The 24461-nt window shown below is 42.1% G+C and overlaps 1 protein-coding gene across 1 annotated transcript in view; it reads right to left on the bottom strand.

The window, feature by feature from the left end:
- NOX3 (NADPH oxidase 3) overlaps positions 1-24461 on the bottom strand; it is a 46271-nt gene that overhangs the window by 6969 nt on the left and 14841 nt on the right. The window contains exons 6-11 of the mRNA XM_050949713.1: positions 23965-24146; positions 21822-21951; positions 16598-16690; positions 14942-15195; positions 11841-12003; positions 4810-4956 (exon numbers count right to left, since the gene is read on the bottom strand). Of these exons, the coding sequence (XP_050805670.1) occupies positions 4810-4956; positions 11841-12003; positions 14942-15195; positions 16598-16690; positions 21822-21951; positions 23965-24146 (969 nt within the window). The remainder of the gene's footprint in view (positions 1-4809; positions 4957-11840; positions 12004-14941; positions 15196-16597; positions 16691-21821; positions 21952-23964; positions 24147-24461) is intronic.

Below are 24461 nucleotides of genomic sequence, written 5' to 3'. Positions count from 1 at the left end.
GTGACCCCAGTTTGAGAAACATTGGCTCTGAATATCGTGGTAGAGGACTTGAACTGGAGTCTATTCAGTGGAGAGTCAATGCAGGGACTGGATGATTTGCTCATGGCCAGCTGTGCTGCTCAGCAGATGGTGGCTGCATTCTGTACCAAATGGAACTTTTTCAATATTTTTACTTCAGTCCTAAGTATAATGAATTACAGTAATGAAGCCTAGATGTCTCAAATGCATTGCCAGGACCGGGTTTGATATCTTGAGGCACAGTTTCCTGATGGAGCCACAGATGGAAGAGGGCTTGTTTGACACCACTCTATTTGGCCATCTAGTGGCAGAAGAATCTATAGGGACATCAAGACTGAACAAATTTAACAGTCTGAAGGCATATGCCCTCAACAGAGGGGAAAGAAGTAAATTTTCCAAAGGGATTCTTGCTTTCTGAGATCATCACCTTCATTTTGCCTAGGTTCAGCTTCAGTCAACTACTCTTCATCCAAATGTTGTTCTTGGCCAAATGCTGGGGGATAGCCTGGAGAGAATGCTGGTTATGTTCTATGCAAAGGAAATGTAAACCTTGGTGTTATCTGAGTATTGCTGGTATTTAAGCTAACACAGTCTCCACTAGTGGTTTCCTAAAGATATCAAGTAAGATAGGGAGAGGTTTAAGGCTTGTGGGATTCCACATGCTAGAGCTCTGGAGGTAGAGGATCTGTTACCAATTATAACCCTCTGTGTTTGGTCTGAGAAGAAGAAAGCCATTTCACTGTACTTCTTTTCACTCCTGCAAACTTTTGGAGGGGGATAATAGTAGTTGGTGCTCGGTGGTATTACATGCCACAGAAAGGTCCAAAGGTCGAACAAGATGTCCACCTCTGTCTATGAGCTGGTGGTCACTCATGAGAGCAAAAATTGTTTGTTTCTGTACCATGTGCTGGAGTGAGGATTCAGGATATTGGCAGCTGGTGGGAGATGGTGACCATGTGTTTTGTTAGCTTCTTGATTAGCTTGTTTAGAAAATCTTGGTAGTCCATCGATCCAATGATGACAAATCTGAGCAAATAATCTATTGTTGGTCTCATGGTGCGCCCTCTGATAGCTATACAAGCCAATTCTAGAGGTGCACATTTGGCTGCAGATGGTGCATGGGAAGTTCGCAGTCAGTGGGTTGTGCGCTGCTGGTGCTCTGTGACGTCGTTCGCATGCCTCTTGTAGATGCCGGCAGCGGTCTTCCTCAGAGGCGATGCAGGTATTCCTGACTGTGTTCTGTCACTGGCGGTGTCCTCAAGGTCCCTGAGTTTGATACGGCTATACTGCAGATTGGCTTTGATGGTGTCCTTGTAACGTTCTCGTGGACGACCTATATGCCAGATGCCCTGGTAGAGCTCACCATACAGAAGCTGGCGGGGGATTCTGTTGGCATCCATGCGGCTGCCAACGTAGCTGTGACTTCATGATCATCATTTTGATGCTTGAGGACCTCAAGATTGGGCACTTCGTCTTGCCAGCAGATCTTCATGATGTTGCGGAGGCAATGCATGTGGAATGCTTCGAGCTGCTTGATGTGACGCCTATATAGTGTCCATGTTTCACACCCGTACAAAAGAGATGAAAGAACAGCAGCTCCGTACACAAGCAGTTTTGTTGACATCTAGATGTCGTGGTGGTTTAAAACTTTGACACGCAGATAGCCAAGTGCCTGACTTGCTTTGGATATTCCTGCATTGATCTAATTATCCAGTGATCCATCACTGGATATGACACTACCCAGGTATTTAAAGTTCTTCATTACTTTAAGCTGAGTGCCATCAATGGAGACACTTGGGACAGAAGCATTTGATCCAGGTACAGGTTGATGGAGAACTTCTGTCTTTCCGAGGCTGATAGTTAGTCCGAAGAGTTGCGAGGCCTCTGCAAACTTGTTGACAATGTGCTGAAGATCATTTTCAGTGTGAGCCATGAGGGCACAGTTGTCGGCAAAGAGTGCCTCAAGAAGGAGTTTCTGCACTGTCTTAGTCTTTGCATTCAGGCGACGGAGGTCAAAAAGTGAACCATCGTGCTGGTATTTCAAATATATATCTTGATCCAGATCTTTAGAAAATAGATGGTAGATAACAGCCTGTGAGTTTGCTAACATTGAGCAATGGCTTATTTAATATTGGTCAAACTGTTGCATGCTTCTCTCCAAAAGAAGTTTTCACAGTCTCTGTTAGATAACTAGCATAAGACAGAGGTTCTCAACCTTTCTGGGCTCACGACCCATTTGTAAATGTTTGTGGCCTGTCACAACCCAGTAAATAGTCTGGGAATAGAGGTCCTGGAGCGGTTTCGGTCAGGTCCTCTGGGCCTGGGGGAGTTTCAGGGTTCTCAGATTTCTACTGCATTAATAGCCCAAAGTGACTTAAAAACTATCCACAAAGTAGCCCAATCTATTTATTGAAACAACATTTCAAACAAAGTGGGAGGGTGTATGGGGGGGGAGGGGGATGGAGGGGTGCTGGAGGGAGTACCTAAGGTCTCACACACAAGGTTGGGGGAAGTGTTGTTCTCTCTGGCTCCCTGTCATGGTGGTAGGGTAGCTGGTGCAGGCCTGGGACTCAGCACCAGCCCATCAGTCAATGCCTCTCTGCGGGCCTTTCCCCCTCCCCAAGATGGGGAGCTGGCCTGGTCCCGTCACCCTCCTGGCCAAGCTCTGAGGCTCTGAGGTGGCCCAGTTGAGAAGTACTTGCAGTCTCCGCCTACCTGTTAGGCTGGCCAGTTATCACAGAGTGGTGGCTCCTGCAGTTCCTGTGCTGTGGGGTTGGCTTGGCTTGTCTCTCAGCGTTGGGCATTGCAACCTGTGGGGTTGCAGCACTGCTCAGGTTTGGCCCTACCCTGCTGACTGGACCACATGACCCTTTGAATCATTCTAGCAACCTAGTTTTGAGTCCTGACCCATGGGCTGAGAAACTGATATAAGAGGCTGTTGGACTATGTGTGTGTGAACAACTGCACAAATACATTTTGAAAATCAATCCCATAATGTTGAAAGCACCTCAAGTCATTACCTTTTAAATAATCCCTGAGGGAAAGTGGGAAGGAATTAAGAAGAGAGAAGAGCAAGGCTACAAGGAAAGGAATGATTTGTGGTATATTTCCTCTTTTTTAATCCTGTAAGAGTCCTTTCATTAAATGGAAAGAACAAAAACTAAGAAACAGGTCGAGAGGTTTTCCTTTCCTGCATCTAACGTGACTTGACTGACCAATTAATAAAGCAGAGAGAAAGGAAAGACCCATTTGGGGCTAAATAAAGAGGGAAGAAGCTGAACAAGCCTCCTTAATCTAAGTAGCATGCAGATCTCAGAGTAAGATCTATCAATGAAATTTAAAGCTGGCAAATTTAAAACTGATTAAAGGAAATACATTTTCACACAACACACAATTAACTTGCAGAACTCACTACCCTCCAGCCAGGTCACTAATTTAATTCACCCCATTCTGCGGTAACAGAGTCAAAAGAAATATATATAGTCCAGTGTTTCTCAGACTGGGGTTGCCTCTTGTGTAGGAAAGCCCCTGGCAGGCCGGGCCGGTTTGTTTAGCTGCCCCATCCACAGGTCTGGCCGATCGCGGCTCCCACTGGCCACGGTGCACCGCTGCAGGCCAAAGGAAGCTGCTGGAAGCGGCGGCCAGTATATCCCTCGGCCTGTGCCACTTCCAGCAGCCCCAATTGGCCTGGATCAGCAAACTGTGGCCAGTGGGAGCCGCAATTGGCCAGACCTGAGGACAGGGCAGGTAAACAAACCGGCCCGGCCCACCAGGGGTTTTCCCTACACAAGCTGCCACCCCCGTTTGAGAAACACTGATATAGTCCCACGTCCTCACAATAGGGAGGACCTTAAGTTCCCCTGCTGAGCCCTCTAGGTGACTCAGCTTCGCCTTGGGGCTTTCAACATCTCTACCCTTTCCTTACTTCTGAGAGGGGTGTGTGGAAGGGAAGTTTTTGTGCTCTCCACAACAAGGGTGGTTGGTAGGGGAGCCAGGGCCCTCTTACTGTACCAGGCTGCAACCAAGAGCTCTATTAGAGGCAAAAATATCAGCATACTGAAGTGCCTTGAGGCTGCCTCTCTGGGTCACTTCCTACCATTTGCCTCCCCAAAACGTCTCAAAGTCCAATATAAGATAGCAAAAAAAAAGAAAAATCTGACCCTTCAGCCCAGCTGATAGCCCCTTCCTGGCAGCAAAGGCTTTTGTAGTTCCCTTGTTCAGGAGCTCTCAGGATAGAGCTGTCCTCCTACCCTGACTGACCCCTTTTTTAGCCATCTGGCTCCCTTTAAAGCTCCTCCTCCAGCTGAAGCAGGAATTAAGTAAGGAATTAAAAATAATAATAATTGTGAAAGACATTCCACAAACCATCATGCCAACATCCAATTTAGGGTTCAGAAGAAATTTTCCATGCTGGCAAGTTGTCTTCCACCTTACTCTACAGCAGATAGTACTGGTGACTTCTAGAGATAGGATATTGAACTAGATGGACCACAGGTTCAATCCTATACAGCAATTCTTATGTTCCTATTTTCCTAAAGCTGAATTGGAAGTGGGCTCTATATTTACAGTTCTTTGTCTCCTTGCTTCCTGTTAGTGGAGTTATAATGGTGTAAGTGTGGAAAAATATCACAAAAGATTTTAAAAGGAAATTTTAGGAGGAAAAAAACTTGTTTATCAAATACTTCAAGAATTTAATATAATTACATTAATTCATCCATTTGCTTGTTCCTGTTTCATATGCTGCCATACTGGAAAATAAGGTACATTAACTCAAACCTATTTCATTAATACCTGACTTTCATCCCAGCCAGTAAGAAATATATGATAACTAAGAAAATGGGTTTTCCCTTTCTCAGCCATTTGTGTTTCCAGCAAGAACAGGAGATCAGCAAACCACTCAAAGGCAGATGCATCTCGGCAAGTCCAATAGAAATAAACCTGTCAGGTAAAAGTAAGGAAATTCAACAAGACATAAGCTTTCAACAAGCTTTCTATAAAGCTCTTAAATTATTTATGTTGAGATAAGTGGTTAATCTTATAGCATGCTACTGTACTCCAGTGGAAATTTAAACATGATCCCATCTACTTTTGACATTGTGGAATTTCTTTGTATGTTTTAAACACCTTTTTCTTCTTAAAAAATGTGAGTGAATTTAGTGATTAAAGTATTAATTCAGACAGGCAATATGCAAGCCATCTAACTCTGTCAATGCATCATGGCTTACAAAACCTAACTCTGCATTTTTCTTGAATAGAGACTGAAAATCCTATGAAACTCTGCAGTGATTTCGAGATGTGATCAAACAGGGAGTAAGATGAGACCACCACACTCAATTTCATTCATCCACTAAGAAAGTTATTCTGTTTTGTTGAGATTCTTCTACCATACCCATCACTGTGGTATTGGACTCTGGGTCCAAAGGTGAAAAATCTGTGAACTAGTCCACTCTGTCCTTTTAGTCTTAGGTTGGCGATACCGTATTGAGTGCAGCATTAAACATCTATGCTCCTAGACAAAACTCTTAAATACATTTATTATGGTTCTCCATGTATTATAGGTGGGGCTGGTAGTGCCACCTACTATTAAGGTTGCCAGACATTCCAATAATAAGATTTTGTTTTCACTTGCTTATAACATTGCCAAACTTTAACCATTTGGGCTGAAATTTTCATTGCTGTGTCTTGGCCTCAAGATGATTTTGGGAGGGCAAATTTCACCTAAAATGATACAGCTGTTTCCAAAACTGAGACTAAGGGAAAATATGTTGTTTTGCCCATGTTGAAAAATTCCTGAGACCTACTCTTTGTAATGCTCTAGTGCCCTCAAGTTATAGAGCAGAGACTAGAAAGTTGGTGGGGGCGGGCTTTGTGTCAGGGAGGTGCCTTTTGTCATCTTTTTGACAACCCACCTACATTTGTCCAAGTTATAAGCCTTTGAAAAAATCACAGTTTGCAAATGTTCAATAGAACATTACTATTGCTTAACAGCTAAAACCCCTAAAGATTCCTTCCTCACAGTGCATGCTCAAGCCTCTGACATCTCCTACTGCTGAATGGACTGTGTAGGCATCATCCCTACAGAGTGACTGTGCGTGTTCTAGTCCCTTACAGCAGCTACACATGACCAGGCTGTGGATGTGCCACTCCCACAAGGCAATTGAGCATGCTCCAGACTCTGGAGCAGTGATGGGCAATCTGAGGCCCGCAGGCCACACGCGGCCCATCAGGGTAATCTGCTGGTGGGCTGCAAGACAGTTTGTTTACGCTGACTGTCTACAAGCACGGCTGCCCGCAGCTCCCAGTGGCCGCAGTTCACTGTTCCCAGCCAATGGGAGCTGCAGGAAGCAGCATCCAGTATGTCCCTGTGGCCCGCACCATTTCCCGCAGCTCCCATTGGCTGGGAATGGCAAACCGCAGTCACTGGGAGCTGTGGGTGGCTGTGCCTGTGGATAGTCTATGTAGACAAACTGTCTTGTGGCCCACCAGTGGATTACCCTGATGGGCCTCGTGCGGCCCACAGGCCGCAGGTTGCTCATCACTACTCTAGACTCTCACAGCTCTTCTGCATGACAGGACTGCACATGCACTATTCTCGCAGAGAAACTTAGCATGTTCCATCCCCTCACAGCTTCTATACATGACTGGACTTTCCATGCACCTTTCCCACAGAGCAACTGAGTGTGCACCAGCCAAGGTGTGAAGCTGGACTTTCCCTGTAATTGCTGCTCCCAGCAGCTCTAGGCTGGGCTAAGACCAGGCACTGGAGCCGAGAGCAAAATCTGTGAGACTAGAACTAGCTGGGTAAAGAGAGTGAGACTGAGAGGCAGGGAAGGGAGACTGGGCCTGGGAGCTGGAGGGGAAGCTGGGGTTGTCTGGGGAAGGAGACTGGGACTGGGAGCAAGTGAGGGAAATGTATGGGGTGGGGGAGCGGGTTGCAAACCAGATGGCTTGGGGGAGAATAGGGAAATTGTATGAGGGGCTAAGAGGAAGTGGGATTCAGAGCCAGTGAAGGTTGGTGGAACCTGAGATTGGATGAGATGCTAGGGACTGGCCGCCTTGCAACCTTAATAATGTTTTTTTAAATGTAATTATTTGTATAGTCCCCCAAAGTGTACTAGACACTTTACTAACCCATAAGAAGCTGCTTAGAGTATACAATCTAAGAAGAAACGAATGGGACAATGGATGTTAGAAGGGATACAAAGCTATAAACAAAGTCAGAAAAGTGATGTTTGGCTCTTGTTTTGTTGTGTCCATGATTTTTATACTGTTTTGTGTATCATTTCTCCTCTTAATCCAAACTGTCTCTCTTTCTCCTCACCATGCCCCAGTGCCTTGACCTTTAAATATCAAAGGAAGTCTGACAGGTCTGCCTAATGTGTTTTTGTCTCAAACACAGCACATTTTGAAAACTGGTTAATTCTACCTTCAAATTCAGAGAAACAAACTCTTAATTCTAGTATTGTAGCCCCACACTTTATTCACTTAACTGGACTACTTCTTAGGTGTTACTAGTAACTAAGCTTTTCATATCCTGAATAAATCACATTCTACATGTAATAAATTTGTGCTTTGGTTATTGTGATAATTTGGCATTTACATCCCATGTGTGTAGAATGAATAGGGGTAAAGTTTTATTTGAGGCATGCTTATGAAGGGTGAGATTTTGAAGCTTTACGTAGAGGACAAATGAGATACACATAGTGATGTTTCTAGTACACGTATATGCAAGGTAGATGAAATAGACTGAGTTGTGTAGCTTCTAGTGAAATGGTAGATGGTGGAAAGGGAATATGTTTTGTTTTATAAGTGATTACATGGCAAGATGTTCGTGTGTCTCACTCTGAAGAGTTGGGTGAATTAGAGGAGGGTCTAGGGCAGTGTTTCTCAAACTGGAAGCAGCAGCCAGTAAGTCCCTCAGCCCACGCCGCTTCCAGCTGCCTCCATTGACCTGGAGCAGCGAACTGCGGCCAGTGGGAGCTGCGATCGGCCGGACCTGCAGATGGGGCAGGTAAACAAACCAGCTTGGCCTGCCAGGGGCTTTTCCTACACAAGCGGCGACCCCAGTTTGAGAAACACTGGGAGCAAGGGAAAAAATATTCATCACCTGCTCTTACTGCTGCTCTTAAATGTGTAGTGTGGAGGGGGGGGGCTACCCCAGAGCTGTTTCTGGGTGGCTATGGAGGGCCACAACCTGAGTAACCACATCCCCTGGGTTACAGGGCATAGTCCGGCACACTGTAGTTATCTCTATCCTCCGCACTCAAAGGTGAGGGTCCTGCATTAGTGCACTAACAAGACGATCAAGAATTTAGCACTCAGCCTTATAGGCATAAAGACTGTTTCCCAAAAGCAGCTTTAACATGACATTACATTTGACAACATGAACTCTGCAGCCTTTTAGTATTTCCAAATTACTGTATTTTGCTGGAAAGTTTGAGGGATGGGGTGAATCTTAAATAGGGAACAAGAGGTTACAGATGTTTGCCAGTGTTAGAATCTGGGTTAACCAATACAGTTTCATAAATTTCAACTACAAAATTTCAAAATTGGAGCTAGCTGGTGTGAGGACGAAACCAGCTTGTGCATAACTAAACTGAGTGGTAACACTCCAGTCATGAGTACCAAAATGTCCCGTCCTAACCATCAAAAAAGCAATATGAAAACTACTCTCTAAGGCTATTTAATTGTGAAAAATCAATTAGATAAATGTGTACTGCTTCTGATTTGCTGTGTTTTTTTAAATTATACAGCTGCTGACATTATGCAAAGCTATTAGTATTTATATCTCAACTATATGTGGGCAACACTAGGAAATATTAGTTTAATAACTGCAATGACAGCTGTACTCAAATCAAGATGAAATTGTTTTTTAAAATAGAAAATCCTGTTATTTATTTCCTTAATCGACATTTCTATGGTACTCACCGCTATAGAAGGTGAGTGCCGCATACTTGGAGACAGATTAAATTATTTGTAATTATATCACAAGTGGAAGCTTTTAGTCAATGGGAAAAAAACAATTGCTCTGAGATTACGTCAATCTCACTTACATGACTGATAAAAAAATTCTAATACTACTTTGGACTTCCACAGTACCTTCCATTGAGATCTCAAGATATCTTTCCAAAATTAATGATTTTAGCCTCACAACACCTGTGAGAAATAAGTATCATTATTCCCATTACACTAATGAAGAAACTGTGAAACAAAAAAGTTACACGTAAAGTAGAAATAAACGTATTCCTGTTTCTCACAGAGGTCCTGTGAGACTTAATGCATTATAGCAAAAAGCAATGGCAGGGTGTAAATTAGTGGGTCACTCGGGCACACCTTAAGTACCTTCAGCCTTGAGCCTTTATCCATCCCAGAAGGCAACAAAGTCTTCTAGTGCATGCCCTGAAAAGTGACTTGTTACTATTAAAGTATGGGATATTGTTAATTCTCTCTCTCTCCCACTCTCACTCACACTTTCACTAGTCTATTTGGACCCCTTCTCACCTCCTGCATTCCCAGAAACCATGCTGCTCTTTCAGCAGCAATTTGTCATCAAACCACCATTTTTAACTCCCTTTATTTTATAAACATCAAGGCCTTGGACCTGCATTCAGGTCCCTGTGGATGGACCCTTACACTGGTCTGCCCACAGACACGGTTGCAGGCTCTGGCCCTAAATCTGAAACAGTGAACAGCTCCCAGTTGAGTTTTTACATTAGAAAGTGAGTTAAAATGGCTGGAAGGGGAAGGGACAGTTTTTACTTGCCACTTTCTTTTTAGTGTTTCACTCTTTCACTCTCTCCATTTCCACCTCAGCTGTTTCTTCTTCACCCTATCCTCACAAGGCACTGCCATATTATTTATTATTATTATTATTATTATTATTATTACAAAATTAGTTCAGAGAATGAAGAATATGTTAACTTCATTGATGCTGTCCAGGACCTGCAGCCTCAGGCACACTTTAATCAATTACATTATTAGAAATAATTCATGTTTGAAACCAGTGGATCTACTGGAGAGTTTAAAGACCCTGTTGTGTTCCTTCTGTTCTACTTAAAATCTATATTATTTTGCAAGGAGAGAAAGTAGCCAATAGCTGCTTAATGTAGCTTATAGAATCACAATACCACACCGGAAGACCCTCATGAAAACTGCAAATGGAAGTGGAGCTCAAAAACCCTCCAGGATTGACTGAGAAGGGATTTTCTCATAGTAAAATGCTACTTCTTGAAAGAAATCTATTTTTGTCAAAATCAAAAGGTTGTTTTAACTCCTTTTTTTGTGTGAGAGACACTTGCTGTTTAGTCACCAGGAAGCGAAGCACTATCTAATGCCTTAGTTCTACTGCAAATACTTTAATTAACCTAATTTCCTTCCACCCCAAAATTACAATGATTTATGAGAATTATCATTGCACTTCAGTTCCTCAGGCAGCTGAGTAGAAGGAGGGAAGAGATGAAAACACAGCTGGAGGAGAAAAGGCAAAGAGGGAAAGGTTTCTTGTGCAGGGTGGGGGTGAGTTACAGGTTTAACTGCCTTTGCATGCATCTCAAACTTTATGAATTTTTAAAAGTTAACTATGAAAACAGAGTGCATGTTGAGGTTAGAAGCAGACAATTTTAAAACCTATTTCCATCTTTTTTATTCCTCTATTATTAAATATAATTGGTGAAAGGTTAAATATTTATCTGCGTGCTGAGATCCCAACCCATCATCAGTATAGTTTTAAAAAAAATCATGAAAGAAAGTACAACGACAATACAAATTCTGCGCTGGACAATTGGCCTCCAAAGCCATACTCTAATAACCTTTAGCTTCAGAACTGTAGATGGAAACCTCTGTACATTGCTGAAGGGAATCATTAATAATGAATGCCAGTGTGGAACTGTGATGGGGTACACAAACCCCACATGGGAGAGCAAGGGGTTAAGGAACAGCTCTGGACTCAAGCAGCCGTAGCAAAGCCTATGCAAGCTGGAGGCATGACTTTAAAAAGGAGAGAACAGCTCAGAGGGGGGCAGTGGAAGGGAGCAGATGGCTGTTCTGAGGGGAAAGTACTGTCCTTGGAGTTCATTGCCTGGGATCTGACAATCCAGACCTGTGAGAATCCACAAAGAAGAGACTAGTGACTGAGTGTGCGGGTCAGAAATTAGACAGAAGTGATTGTCTCCAGGAAGCTAAAGGAGGCTGGGGTAGGAAGTGGTCTGGGAAGGTAACTGCTTAGCATATCAAGGCACCGATTGGAGCTGCCCACCATTTGGCCCTGTATCAGAGCCCAGTGGAGAGGGCAGTCCAGGGTTCCTGTACCCACGCTAAGAGAACATTGCAACAACAAGAGCCTTACCTAGGGTGAGATGCCGGAGGTGGGAAGAGGCAGGGCAGGGACTTGGTGGAAGGTGTGGAGTGGGGATGGGGTCTGGGGCAGAGCAGGGGTTGAATACCCCCTGGGAGCTGAGTGAGTTGGCGCCTATGCTCCACCCTTGCTTCTTTTTTGTTATGGGTTACCTGGTTATCAAGGTGAATTGTAAGGAGATGCCACTGCACCAGTGGTTGAGGTAATAAAAATGTTCAATTAGGCCTTTAATAGAGTAAGCTAGCAGCTAAAAAGTACTTTATCTCAGAAAGTTCTGAAAACTCATTGGGTCCACTGGACAGCAGACAAATGAGATAGTTCCTTCATCTCAACAGAAACTAAAGCAATTTCTATCCTCAACTTGAAGGAGCTGCTTATCTAGTTTTGACAAGAATTAATTTAGTAATATACTACTAGAGGATGTGAGGGCAGTGAACTTTTTAAAGGAATTATAAACAAATTTCCCTACCTTCTCCAATGTCAGTTGTGTATTAGGATTACAGCACTTAAACCATATGGATTTTAGAATCGAAGCGAATGGAGTGACTCCTATCCCTGCTGCAATGCATACACAGACTCGATAGTGAAAAACATCTGTAGTTGCAGCTCCAAATGGTCCATCCACAGCCAGTCTGAAGTAACAAAGTATAATTTGTTAAAAGTAAGCAACATATCAATGTGACTCAAAATCTGAGAGATACTAGGCTACATTTTCAAAAATAGTGCTTCTGTTGCATATATAAAAATCACACGTCTAAACTGTCACACAAATTGCTATCACACAAGGATTTAATTTTCAGTGGATGGCATTTCATAGCAAAGCAACTATTTTGTGTGAAATGAGAGCACAAGAGCATCCATGTGAGTTTGGGGCCTGGCCATCTATTTAAGCATGCAATTGCAATTTTCAGGCTTTCTGAAATGTGATTAGTCATATAATTACATGTCCAATTTTAGCCAAGGTATTTGCATATTTAATTATAATTTACTGCAAAGCATCCTTTTGTTAGAGCTTTATTTTCCATATTGTATAAATCAAAGGACAGAGGAGCAGATTTATTAATCTTTTTGAAAAGTTTTCAGTATGTATTTATGAAATGAAAGAGATAGAGAGAAAGATCATATGTAAGCAAAGAATTAGTTTCTGAACTCTTTCAGAGGAACAAGTATTTCAGAAATAAAATATACTTAATAAAACTGGAAATTCTACTTAGAATCAGAATTAAGAGAAATTCGTTCAGGTCTGAATTCCTCCAGAATCAACAGTTCTCAATCAGCATCAGTCAATTTGGATAGGAATGATATAAATTAGAGCTGAAAAAGAACTATTAAATCATCTAATCCATCCTTCTTGCAGCATGGGATGTAACCCTACAGTATATTTTTGAGTGCTTTGTCCAGCCTAGTTTTAAATTACCCAAGTGATGGTGCTTCCATCACTTCCTCTGGAAGTTGTTTCACAAGCTAACATCTTACTTTCAGGAAACTTAAGTTTCCTTAGTCCAGATTTTCTGTTTACTTGCAGATGTCATTGTCTGAGTCACAGTAAAAGGAAGTTTAAATAGTGTAAATGAACATGCAGATGTTGTAGGAAGAGTTAAGTACGCTAATAAGAGAGGAAGAGGTAATCACTGTGCAACAGTCCACAAAATATATTTACATTAATTATTTGAAAATCTATTATTTTGAATGTTATGTTGCTGGCTTGTTGAAGGGTGTTCCTGCATAAGCAAACATGTCCCATTTTCAATTACACTAGTCATTTGATTTGCTGTTATTCAAGTATTTCCAGTGGTTTGCGTGGGTAATTGCATGTGAAATAGCAACTAAACACGTACTAAAAGACAATCGTTGATCATTTAGCCACAAACCCAAATATGTGGTTATATAAACATCTATTTTTCTCTCTACATCTGTCTTGATTTGTGCATGTTGTGCCCAATCCTGCATTTCTTGAACACTCAAAACTCCCACTGAAGTCAGTGGGAATTTAGGGCATAAAAACATACATGATGAGGTTTGTCATCAGCTGTCTAGATAGCATGTGGTAGGTACACTGCAATTATATAAGATGTACCATTCTCTGCATATAGCATTTATGGAATATTTAGAAGTAATTTTCTGTATAGTGCAGTAATGATTTAGCGGCATGATTTCATTAATATCAGTAGATGTTGATGGCTAAATCTCTGTGCACTGTTTGAAAATTCATCCTTTACTATTAATACTTGAAACAGGCGATTTTTGTTTTGAAAATGAAGTTAAACAAAGGTTACTTACGAGTAACACGAATTCTCTGAACATATTACTTTTTGCAGATCCCGTAGGAGTTGCATACCATGCCTAGCAAGCCATAGAACCATTTCTAGTAGTAAACAATTAGGGGACACACAAGCTGCTGCCATGAATCTAAACATTCCGCACCATACTTATAAGTCTCACTCACTTCTAAGAATCCTTAGTACCTCTTTGCCTTACTTAACTCTATACAAAGATCTAAGGGGGAGGGAGGTAACTGAAAAGGATTTGTGAAGCTGGGGCAGAATGGAGGGAGAATGCTGGGAAAGAGGAAGAAGCACGTAGGGGTCAATAGAGGGAAGATTGTTCCCTAGACCCAGTGAAAGTGGGATCAGGACAGCTGGGAGAAGTAGAATTCTCTCTGAGATAAGGAGTGGAAGTAGAAAAAGGGATCCAAGTACTGGAAGAGAGTTGTAGGACAATGGCTCTCAACCTTTCCAGATAACTAGGGAAGGGATAGCTCAGTGGTTTGAGCACTAGCCTGCTAAACCCAGGGTTGGTGAGTTCAATCCTTGAAGTGGCCACTTAGGGATCTGGGGCAAAATCAGTACTTGGTCCTGCTAGTGAAGGCAGGGGGCAGGACTCAATGACCTTTCAAGGTCCCTTTCAGTTCTAGGAGATGGGTATATCTCCATATTGTACCCCTTTCAGGAATCTGATTTGTCTTGTGTACCCCAAGTTTCACCTCACTTAAAAACTACTTGCTTACAAAATCAGACATAAAAATACAAAAGTGTCACAACACACTATAACTGAAAAAATTGCATACTTACATTTCAGTGTATAAAGCAGTATACAGAAGTCATTGTCTATATGAAATTTTAGTTTGTACTGACTTCACTAGTGCTTTTTATGTAGCCTGTTGTAAAACTAGGCAAATATCTAGAAGACTTCTGTGTACCCCATGTTGAGAACCACAGTTGTAGGGAAGCGCAACACAGGGCTAGGGAGCAAGAAAGAGGTAAGGTACTATGATGATAGGTGCCATTATAAGAACCTATATACATAAGTTAATAGATAGGAAGCTAGCATACATAAATGGCTACTGTCATTTTAATCTGATTCATAAATATACAGGTACAGCTAACTGGCCATATTTATGTATAAGCTGATTCTGAATCAGGGATTTGTGACAGACCTTCCTGATGACTAAGAGCTCTAAGTTCATGTCCATATTCATTTTTCTTTAGCACAATGACATACTGAGATGGTTCCAAGTTTATCATCTAGTACTGTACAAAAGGCAACACACACAAAAATTAGTATTTAAACCTTGGTAGCTTCCAGGGCTCCTTAAAGACTTTTTCCTCTGCTCCACAGGCCTTGAACAGGGCTCCTGTCCAATCCCCAACTACTCTTATGTGCACACTGAAGAATTCCTCCTCAGGAGCTGAGGTAAGCGTGAAAGGATGCCACTCTAGTTGGGATACAGAAGGGCACTGTAGAAATATATACTGGCCAGGCTCCATTTTAAAGCCACATTTCTTCATATGGAGTTCAAGGACTCCAGAGGAATGAGTCACCACCTAAACCATAGTAAACCACAATAAAAGATTGATTTGTCCTGTTCTGCTGTGTTAATTATGAATACATGTTCATTTATAGTAAGTTACAAAGCTTCCTCTAGTTCACTTCTACTTGCCTTCAACCAAAAGGAATTAAGAAGCAGGATACACATTAGTTTTTAAGTTGGCAGTGGACAATGTACTATACAATATATCATAGTGCTACTGTTACTCAACATCAAATTAAGAATTTCAGTTGCATGTATTATATGGTATTTTGCATTATGGATTTGAGAAGTCACGTGAAGCCTGTGTGAGAAACCACATTTTAGGCAACTTTTAGCTTGAGAGTCTGAGACAGACCACACAACTGTATCCCCAAACATATTGGGCCTAATGTTCCTTTCAAAGCAATTTGACTCCAGTGTAACTCAATTGACATGTATGATGTTATTGCTGATTTACATCAAAGTAAGTAAGAAGAACCAAGCCCATTGAATACAATTCTAATTCACTTTTTCTAAAAGCTCATCTCAGTTAAGCAACTGAGTCTTTTAATATCATGAATGAATATCAGTCCACTGAAATTCTCATTTTAGTGACTTTACCATCAAGGCTCATCTGCCACAATTATCCTCCTAGACAATGAGTCTGAGTCTGATCTCACTTAAACCTGGTTTCACAGCTGTGTAACTCATTGATTTCAGTGGAATTATTCCTGATTTATTTACTAATGTAGGTGAGATAAACAGGCCTTGAACTTAAAGACAGATCCTCAGTTGACATAAGTTGTCATAACTCAATTGACTTCAATGGAGCTATGACTATTTTTACCAATTAAGGATATGCCTCATAATCCCCTCCAGGTCTCCAGGCTGTATGGGTAGAATCCTGGACCACTATTAAAGTTACTATGAGTTTTGCTGCTAAGATCAGGATTTCATGCTGTGGGGTCAAAGAGGGAGAGACATCACCTGATCACAGGTTGCCTCATCAATCTAGTACAGATGCTCCCCGGGTTACGCAAGACCCAACATACGCAAATTTGCACTTAGTTCCATAAGCCAGAAATAGGATTTTCAAATTGTGTAACATACGGGAATACGTTTCTGACTTATGCAAAATTCAAGTTATGGTAGGCTTTTTGGAAAGGAACAATTACTTAAGTCAGGGGACGTCTATTCATTGAGGAACAAGTTTGCTTACATGTAGAACTTATGGACTCACTATTGGAATGGAAGCAAAAGCTAAAACCAAATAAAAAAGCAATACTTTTCAAAACTACATGGTAATACTGGAAGCTAGCAGTCAAGATGAAGCTAGAGTGGTCATCAACAAAATTAGCAAATAAAAAAGTCTGTTGATAAAAACCATTTCTTTTGTACATTGCTTTTTATTCAGACATTTAGACTATATTACATACCTTTGTAATGACAACTTCCTGCTGAAATCTCCAGAACCTAACAATTTTTTCACCGATGTATACTACCATAGGACTGAAAATCCATTTCCAAGCCTGTAGAAAGTTGCACATAAAAAGACAACAAAAACTTAAGATACAAAATGTTTTCACTTCTGATGAAATCAGCAGTTAGCATAAAATGGCATGATTTGGACCTTTCTTCTATGGCTTTTGGTTGACCTACCAAGAGAGCATATTTCTTGTAGTGTCTACTAAGGGACAAATTCTGGCATTTGCCTGAAACAAATATAATCAATTCCTTAATGGGTGCACTACAAAACCTGTGTTAATGTACATCTGTATTCTGACCAAGATCCTCCCTTTAAAAGCTTTTCCTACTAACAGACAAAAGGATTAACTACTTAGGAGTTGTATGTATATGTCATTGCTAGGTCATGGAGTATAAATACATATATTTATGGAGCAAAATCCAAAGTCTTACTCCCTTGCTTTTGTCACAGAGACTGAGACATTTCAGAGTGGTCAGAAGAGAGGTAACCAGCTTCTCCCCAATGCTCTCATTGTTGGCTGTTGGGTTTCCAGTATGCAAATGTGTGCAGCACTAGCCAGAATTAGATCCAAAATGTTCACTTATGCTTTAAGTATATATTCTCACATATCAGTTCGTCTATTCTGTATCAATAATTGGACTAAGCTAATTTATGGCATCTAGCTGGTCATACTGTAGATATTATACATGATCATTGTACTTTGCTGATCATATATACTGATCAATATAATAATCAAAAATACATAGCTGATCATGTATATTAGTTGATAATTGTACTCAGCTGGAGTATAATAGCTTTAGATAATTATATATAATTGAATCTGCAAGATTACAAAAATGCAGACATGTATTAGTACAGAGGACACCATCATATTTCCAGTCTAATAGATGGAAGAATGCACAAAAAGATCATTTAAACTAACAAAAGACCTGAAAAATAGGCGGCTTTTCAAGCCACCTAAATCAATATTTGTTTGCTGAAACATTGACTTTGGTGTACAAATGATGCTAGGTTATAAAGCATCTTTTATGAGAAGGAAATCTTCATTCATATTATGTAATTCCTTTAGATGGTGCTAAGGGGATGGATTTGCAATTTGCCTAGGATAAGTCTTGAAAAATAAGTTAAAAAATATACATTTAAACAATGGCATGAGGCTGACAAAAGTAAGAAGATTCTGAGTTAAAGCAGAAACTCAACTCATTCATTGTCCCTAAAGACTAGAGATGTCTCTGCACAGTCAGCAGTTTGATATGTCCCAAATAAGTTAGCATAGATCAAGTTACAACAATGATTAAATCGGTTTTTCTCCTTTCTCTTTGTCCTACTTGTAAATAAAAACATGTAACAAGAAATGTAAGAGCTCAGCCAAAGCTTTCAAATGAGCCACTCTGATCATCAGCAAACAGCTTTTAAACACTTTCATTTTAACGTCTTCTGGATGGTTAAAAATAACAGAGCATAGTCCAGAACTGGTGGACTGGTAGGTGACAGACGTCCTTCCCTAGTAATCAGGAAATTTACATTTTTTCCCAGGTGGTGATTTCTCCTCATAATTAGAATGAAGTGAGATGGTGCTGAACTGACTCAAGATAGGGACTGATGATATAAAGTCTGATACAAGTTAATGGTAATTGTGTCACCGACTTCAGTAGAAGCCAGATCAAGCCCATATGGGCTGATAGATACAATACGAAGTATTAAAGAAATGTCAGCAGGATTTTTGCCCTCTGAGAGTTCTTTTGAATGGAATTCAGAAGTACCTACCAGATATTATATCACAGCATATTACACATCCAGCAAAGTAACATTCTTACAGATAATCTATATGCCAGATGGTATTATCACAATTCATTCAATATAATGTGAATTTAAGTTTATAGTTTTGGGTATGCAGGAAAGTCTGGTAAAGGAGGTCTAACAGAGAAAAAGATAAGTTCCCTAGTTAGCTTTATGATAGTTAATATCAGGCCATGCTATTGAAGCAAGCTTTTGTCTGTATTCACAGAGCATAGCAGCATATTGATTTTTATGGAAACACTGTAGCTGAAATTTTTAGAGAAGCATTTATTTCCTCATTAATAGTGAACAGTGGCTAACAATAGTTTAAGAAAAATATATGTCAGCCATTAAAAGCACTACAAGATACTGAATGTTATTTTTTCCTCAATTTAAAAATTTTTGAATGGAGGTGCAGAATCCTTTGGAAATCTTAAACATGGTCTGCAGATCCCCAGGGGTCTGTGGACTTCAGGTTGAAAATTACTGCTTTAGATAGTAAGTTCTCAGGGGATGGGGTCTCTTTATTAGGGCTGTCACGTGACTAAAAAAATTAATTGCAGTTAAATGTGCCATAAAAAAAAATTAATCGTGTGATTAATCATGCTGTTAAAAAATAATAGAATACCACTTATTTAAATATTTTTGGATGTTTTCTACATTTTTGAATATATTGGTTTCAATTACAACACAGAATACAAAGTGTACAGTGCTTACTTTATGTTTATTTTTTATTATAAATATTTGCACTGTAAAAAAACAAAAGAAATATTATTTTTCAATTAACCTCATACAAGTACATACCATAGTGCAATCTCTTTATCATGAAAGTTGAGCTTACAAATGTAGGATTATGTACAAAAAAATAACTGCTTTCAAAAATAAAATAATGTTCGATTATGATCCAAAGCAGTGCAGACTGATGCACATTCATTTTCATCATCTGACTCAGATGCCACCTGCAGAAGGTTGATTTTCTTTTTGGTGGTTCGGGTTTGTAAGCCGGTTGTGTCGGGGCTCGTCCCCCTCAGGCGCAGCGGGGAGCCAGGGCGCCTCCTTACGTGCTGCAGTCCGGGTAGGCTTAGCCCTCGGCAGGTGTTGAGCGGGGTACAGGGTCTGTAAACAGGGTACAGCCCCGGCCCTCTAGCCGGGGTCAGGGCTCTCAAAGTCAATAAGCCCCGGCCCTTGGACAGGGCGAGCAGCAATAGTTCAGGCTCAGGCCTCTAGCGGGGCTGAGCAAACACAGTATCAGCCCGGGCCCTTGGCTCGGACGGGGCACCAAACACAAGTCTAGTTCGCTCTGGCCCTCTGGGTCAGGGCAGAGCAGTGGCAAAGTCCATGGGGCCCAGCCCTTGGTTCGGGCGGGCACCACACACAGGTCTAATTTAGCTCTGGCCCTCTGAGTCAGGGCAGAGCAGTGGCAAAGTCAATGGGGCCCAGCCCTTGGTTCGGGCGGGCACCAAACACAAGTCTAATTTAGCTCTGGCTCTCTGGGTCAGGGCAGAGCAGTGGCAAAGTCCATGGGGCCCAGCCCTTGGTTCGGGCGGGCACCAAACACAAGTCTAATTTAGCTCTGGCCCTCTGGGTCAGGGCAGAGCAGTGGCAATCGGCGGGAATAGGGGGAGTCTGCCACCCGGCTATGGGTGGCAGGAGGAACACAGGCCCTCCCACTCCACTGCGTTCCAGCCCGGGGCCCTAGCAGCGGTCAAGACCCGCTGCGGTCAGTGGGGATCCTGGCCGCAACACAATGACATGGGTTCGGGCTCTTCCGGAGCCAAACCAGGGTCGGCTATCCCCGGGCTACTTCCAACCTCCCCCTCTCTGGGTCCCTGGTTCTTGCCGGTGTCGTCTGGTGGGTCCCAGACCATAGGTTCCTCCGGGTATCGGTCTTGGGGAAGCTCAGGCCACTCCTCGGGGTATCGGGCATACGGCAGGTCAGGCCGACGTTCCTCCGGGTACCGGGTCTGAGGCAAGTCCAGCCAGCGCTCCTCTGGGTAGTGGGCGCAGGGCAGGTTCGGCCAGCGTTCCTCTGGGTAGTGGGCGCGAGGCAGGTCCGGGCAGCGTTCCTCCGGGTAATGGGCGCGGGGCAGGTCAGGCCAGCGCTCCTCTGGGTAGTGGGCGCGGGGCAGGTCCGGCCCGGCGGGAGCTCAGGCACCAGCATCTGTCCTCTCCAGCAGCCTGCGCCCAACTGAGTGCTGGGGCCGGGCTTTTATACTTCCTGTCCCGCCCCTTGACTTCCGGGGGGCGGGGACAGGCCATGCTGACTCCGCCCACTGAGGCGCCTGCTCTGGCTCGTCCCCCTCAGGGGCGGCAGGGAGCCAGGGCACCTCCTTACAGGGTTCTATAGTTTCCACATCAGAGAGTTACTCTTTCAAGACTTCTGAAAGCATGCTCCACACCCCGTCCCTCTCAGATTTTGGACAGCACTTCAGATTCTTAAACCTTGGGTTGAGTGCTGTAGCTATCTTTAGAAATCTCACATTGGTTTATTCTTTGCGTTTTGTCAACTCTGCAGTGAAAGTGTTCTTAAAAACGAACAACATGTGCTGGGTCATCACTCAAGACTGCTGTAACATGAAATATATGGCAGAAGGCAGGTAAAAGAGAGCAGGAGACATACAATTTTCTCTGAAGGAGTTGAGTCACAAATTTAATAAATCCATTCTTTTTTAAACAACCATCATCAGCATGGAAGCATGTCCTTGGAATGGTGTCCGAAGCATGAAGGGGCATAGGAATGTTTAGCATATTTGGCACGTAAATACCTTGCAATGCCGGCTACAAAAGTGCCATGCGAACGCCTGTTCTCACTTTCAGGTGACATTGTAAATAAGAAGTGATCAGCATTCTTTCCCATAAATATAAACAAACATTTGTCTGAGCAATTGGCTGAACAAGAAGTAGGATTTTTTTAATCACAATTAATTCTTTGAGTTAATTGATCGACAGCCGTACTCTTTATATTTGTGTAATGTACATATCAAGCACGTTCTTTATACTGAATAAATAATAAACAAACAATAACAAAAATGCTGTAAATAATGGATTTATATACAGAAGGCTTGATTCCGAAATCCACAGTCTTCACTGGGAGTTTGCCTGACTAAAAAGGACTATACCAAAAGCAATTATTAAGGAATAATGATACCTAGCATTTTTCATCTGTAGATGCTAGTGCACTGTACAAAGGAGGTGAGCATCATTAGCCTCATATTTTAGAGGGGGAGGCCAAGGCCCAGAAAAGTGCACAATTGTGAGGTCACCCTACAGGCCAGCAGTAGACCAGGAATAGAACTCCAACATCCTGAGTCCAGGTCACTGCTCTAGCCAGTGCCACTCTGCTTCTTCAAGAAAGGACATATATATATAAAAAAAAACATGAGCTTCATTCTTACCACAGGTTCACTGCCAGAAAATAGTGGCAAAGGACATTGAGTGGCTTTCTCCCATTCTGAGTAGTGATCTTTGCAATAAGTGACATTGTGCAGCAACAGACTCTGCGGTGTCTGACCTCGGACGAGCTGACTTAACACATAAAAAAAAAGATATACAGCTGATATGGTCTTTTTTGTTGTTTTGATATACTAGTATGTTAACAAATACTGTACTGAATGCAGAAATGGAAATATCTGAAAATATGGCGGATGGTTTGTTGTCTTAATGTTGTTCTTTCAGATTGTCTCAACTATACTTCTTCCACAAGGTTTTTCACTGTCAACCCACCAAGTGCAGCATTTATGCTATACTATAAGTATGTAGCAACACCACTGGCAGTTTGGTGTGTAAGTACATATAACATGGAAATCTCTCTCATCTGTGGATTGAGTCAGAAGCAGAGACCTTGTCCTCCTCTATATGTGAACAGCTGGTGTTATTCAGAAAAATAAAATAATAATCACTTTCTTTTCTTTGCAGCTTTAAGAAACATATTTAAAGAGCATCAAATAATTGTGAAGAGCCTTAATGAGATGCGTGGTTTTTTTGTTAACATATTTAAATTTAACTTCTTTACACTAGAGAATTTACAATGAAGTGAATTTCCTTGAACATACCCTTCTCAATTATTGATTTTTAAAATGTACCACAGCTGGCGCTGATTGTGGGTGAAGAAGAGGGGATAATGAGGCTAGGTCATATTGTTGCCCTTCTTTATCCCTTTCAGATTTATTTGAGGCCAGATCATGGTCTGTCCTGTGCACTAGTGCAAGGGATTAGAGGGGATAAAAGGTGCTTCCTTATTCCATTGTGCCAGTGTTCCACACTTCCTGCATGGAGGGGGCTCCATACAGCCACTACATCTCTCCCTCTCTCAGGTGAACAGGAAGAAGCAAGAGGGGAGTAGGGAGTAGGCAGAGCCTTGACTCTTGCCTCCCCACACCTCCCAAGTGTGTCCAGTTGAGAAGCTATGCTGTTCACTGGGAAGTGTACTTGTGACATTTGATGCAGTTTACTCATGCCCAGGAGCAACAAGGAGAGTAGGGGAAGACTGAACTCCCTGAGTCAGTCTCCCTCCCAAACTGCCCCTATCTCAGAGCTAGAGCACAAACTGATGATTCAGCACTTTATTGTTATTTTCTATGGGGTCCTTTTTGGGATCACAGTGTGCAGGGGTGGCTCCACGCACCAGCACAGCAAGAGTGTGCCTGGGGCAGCAAACCGCAGGGGGCAGCCTGCCGGTTGCTGTGAGGGCGGCAGGCAGGCAGCTTTCGGCGGCGCACCTGTGGGTGGTCTGCTGGTCCCATGGCTTCGGTGGCAATAAGGCAGCGGGGATGTCGATGGCACAGCACTGGCAGACCTCCTGCAGGCATGCCGCTGAATCCACATGACCTATGGACCGCCTGCAGGCGCGCCATCAAAAGCCACCTGCCTGCTGTGCTTGGGGCGGCAAAAAATATAGACCATCCTCTGACAGTGTGGCATTCTTAAGAGTGCTGAAGAGCAGTTTACACTACTAGTATTTGAATAGGAGTGGATTGAAGTCAGAGGGACTACTTGTAGAGTAATGTATTAATCCATTGCCTGTCATGCTAACCAATATTGTCTCATCGTTTTCTTGGGCTTCCCCACCAGTTTGTCTGTATCCATCTGTTGTTTCTTGGTTTGTACTTAGGTTGTAAGCTCTTTGGGGCAAGGACCGTCATTTTGTAAAGTGTTTGTATAGCACCTAAGACGATGGGGTCCTGGTCCATGACTAGCACTCCTAGGCGCCATGATAATACAAATAAATAATATGAAGTAATAATATTAATAATAGCAATCATCAGTTTGAGTAATGGTATCACACTTTGTTCATGATGGATTAAGGGACCAAAAATAAGAAGGCCTCTTAGTTCTATCCGCTTGGGTGCTTAGGTGCCAAAGTCCTGTTTTTAAGCACCCCTGTGATCCACAAAACTGCGGCTTGTCTGTTGCCTAAATCACACCAAATCCCCCACTCACACTCACTATTGTAGGTTTGAATCATGTGTGATCCTAAAGTGTTGATATCATCATATATAATCACTTCATACCAGGCATATCATATATATATATACTCACCCCGTACCATGGATAACCAGACCAATAAAGAAAACCATGAATAGGTGATGAGTATACCAGAACACTTCATAGAATGATCTTCTGATGATCTCTGTGGATGAAGTCATGATCAGAATGAAAGCCACAGTGATTATGACACCAGTTACTCCAGCTATGGTAGTTAGTATCTGTGTTGTCGTGTTCTAAAATAAGAATAAATTGTTATGTACAGAGACTAAATCAGAGATGCAGCTTCAGTATAAGAATGAACATAAACAACAAACCAGACAAGGCAAAAAGATTAGAAGCTACATGAAAAAGGATTATTTGTTCTGTTATCCATTTAGGTTTATTCCAGACATGAATGTAAATATTAACTGCAACTTGTCTGTTTCAGCAATTGATGGGAAGAAATTACATAATCCTGCTAGTTCTTGCATCTAGTTTTGTTGTACAAGAGCGCCTCAGAAAAGAGAGAAAATAAATTAGTAGAGTTAAGAGTAGGTAAAAAAAAAGAG

This window comes from Gopherus flavomarginatus, chromosome 4 (assembly GCF_025201925.1).
Source record: "Gopherus flavomarginatus isolate rGopFla2 chromosome 4, rGopFla2.mat.asm, whole genome shotgun sequence".
Classification (NCBI taxonomy): Eukaryota; Metazoa; Chordata; order Testudines; family Testudinidae; genus Gopherus; species Gopherus flavomarginatus.
This window is presented reverse-complemented; position numbering and strand designations above follow the sequence as displayed.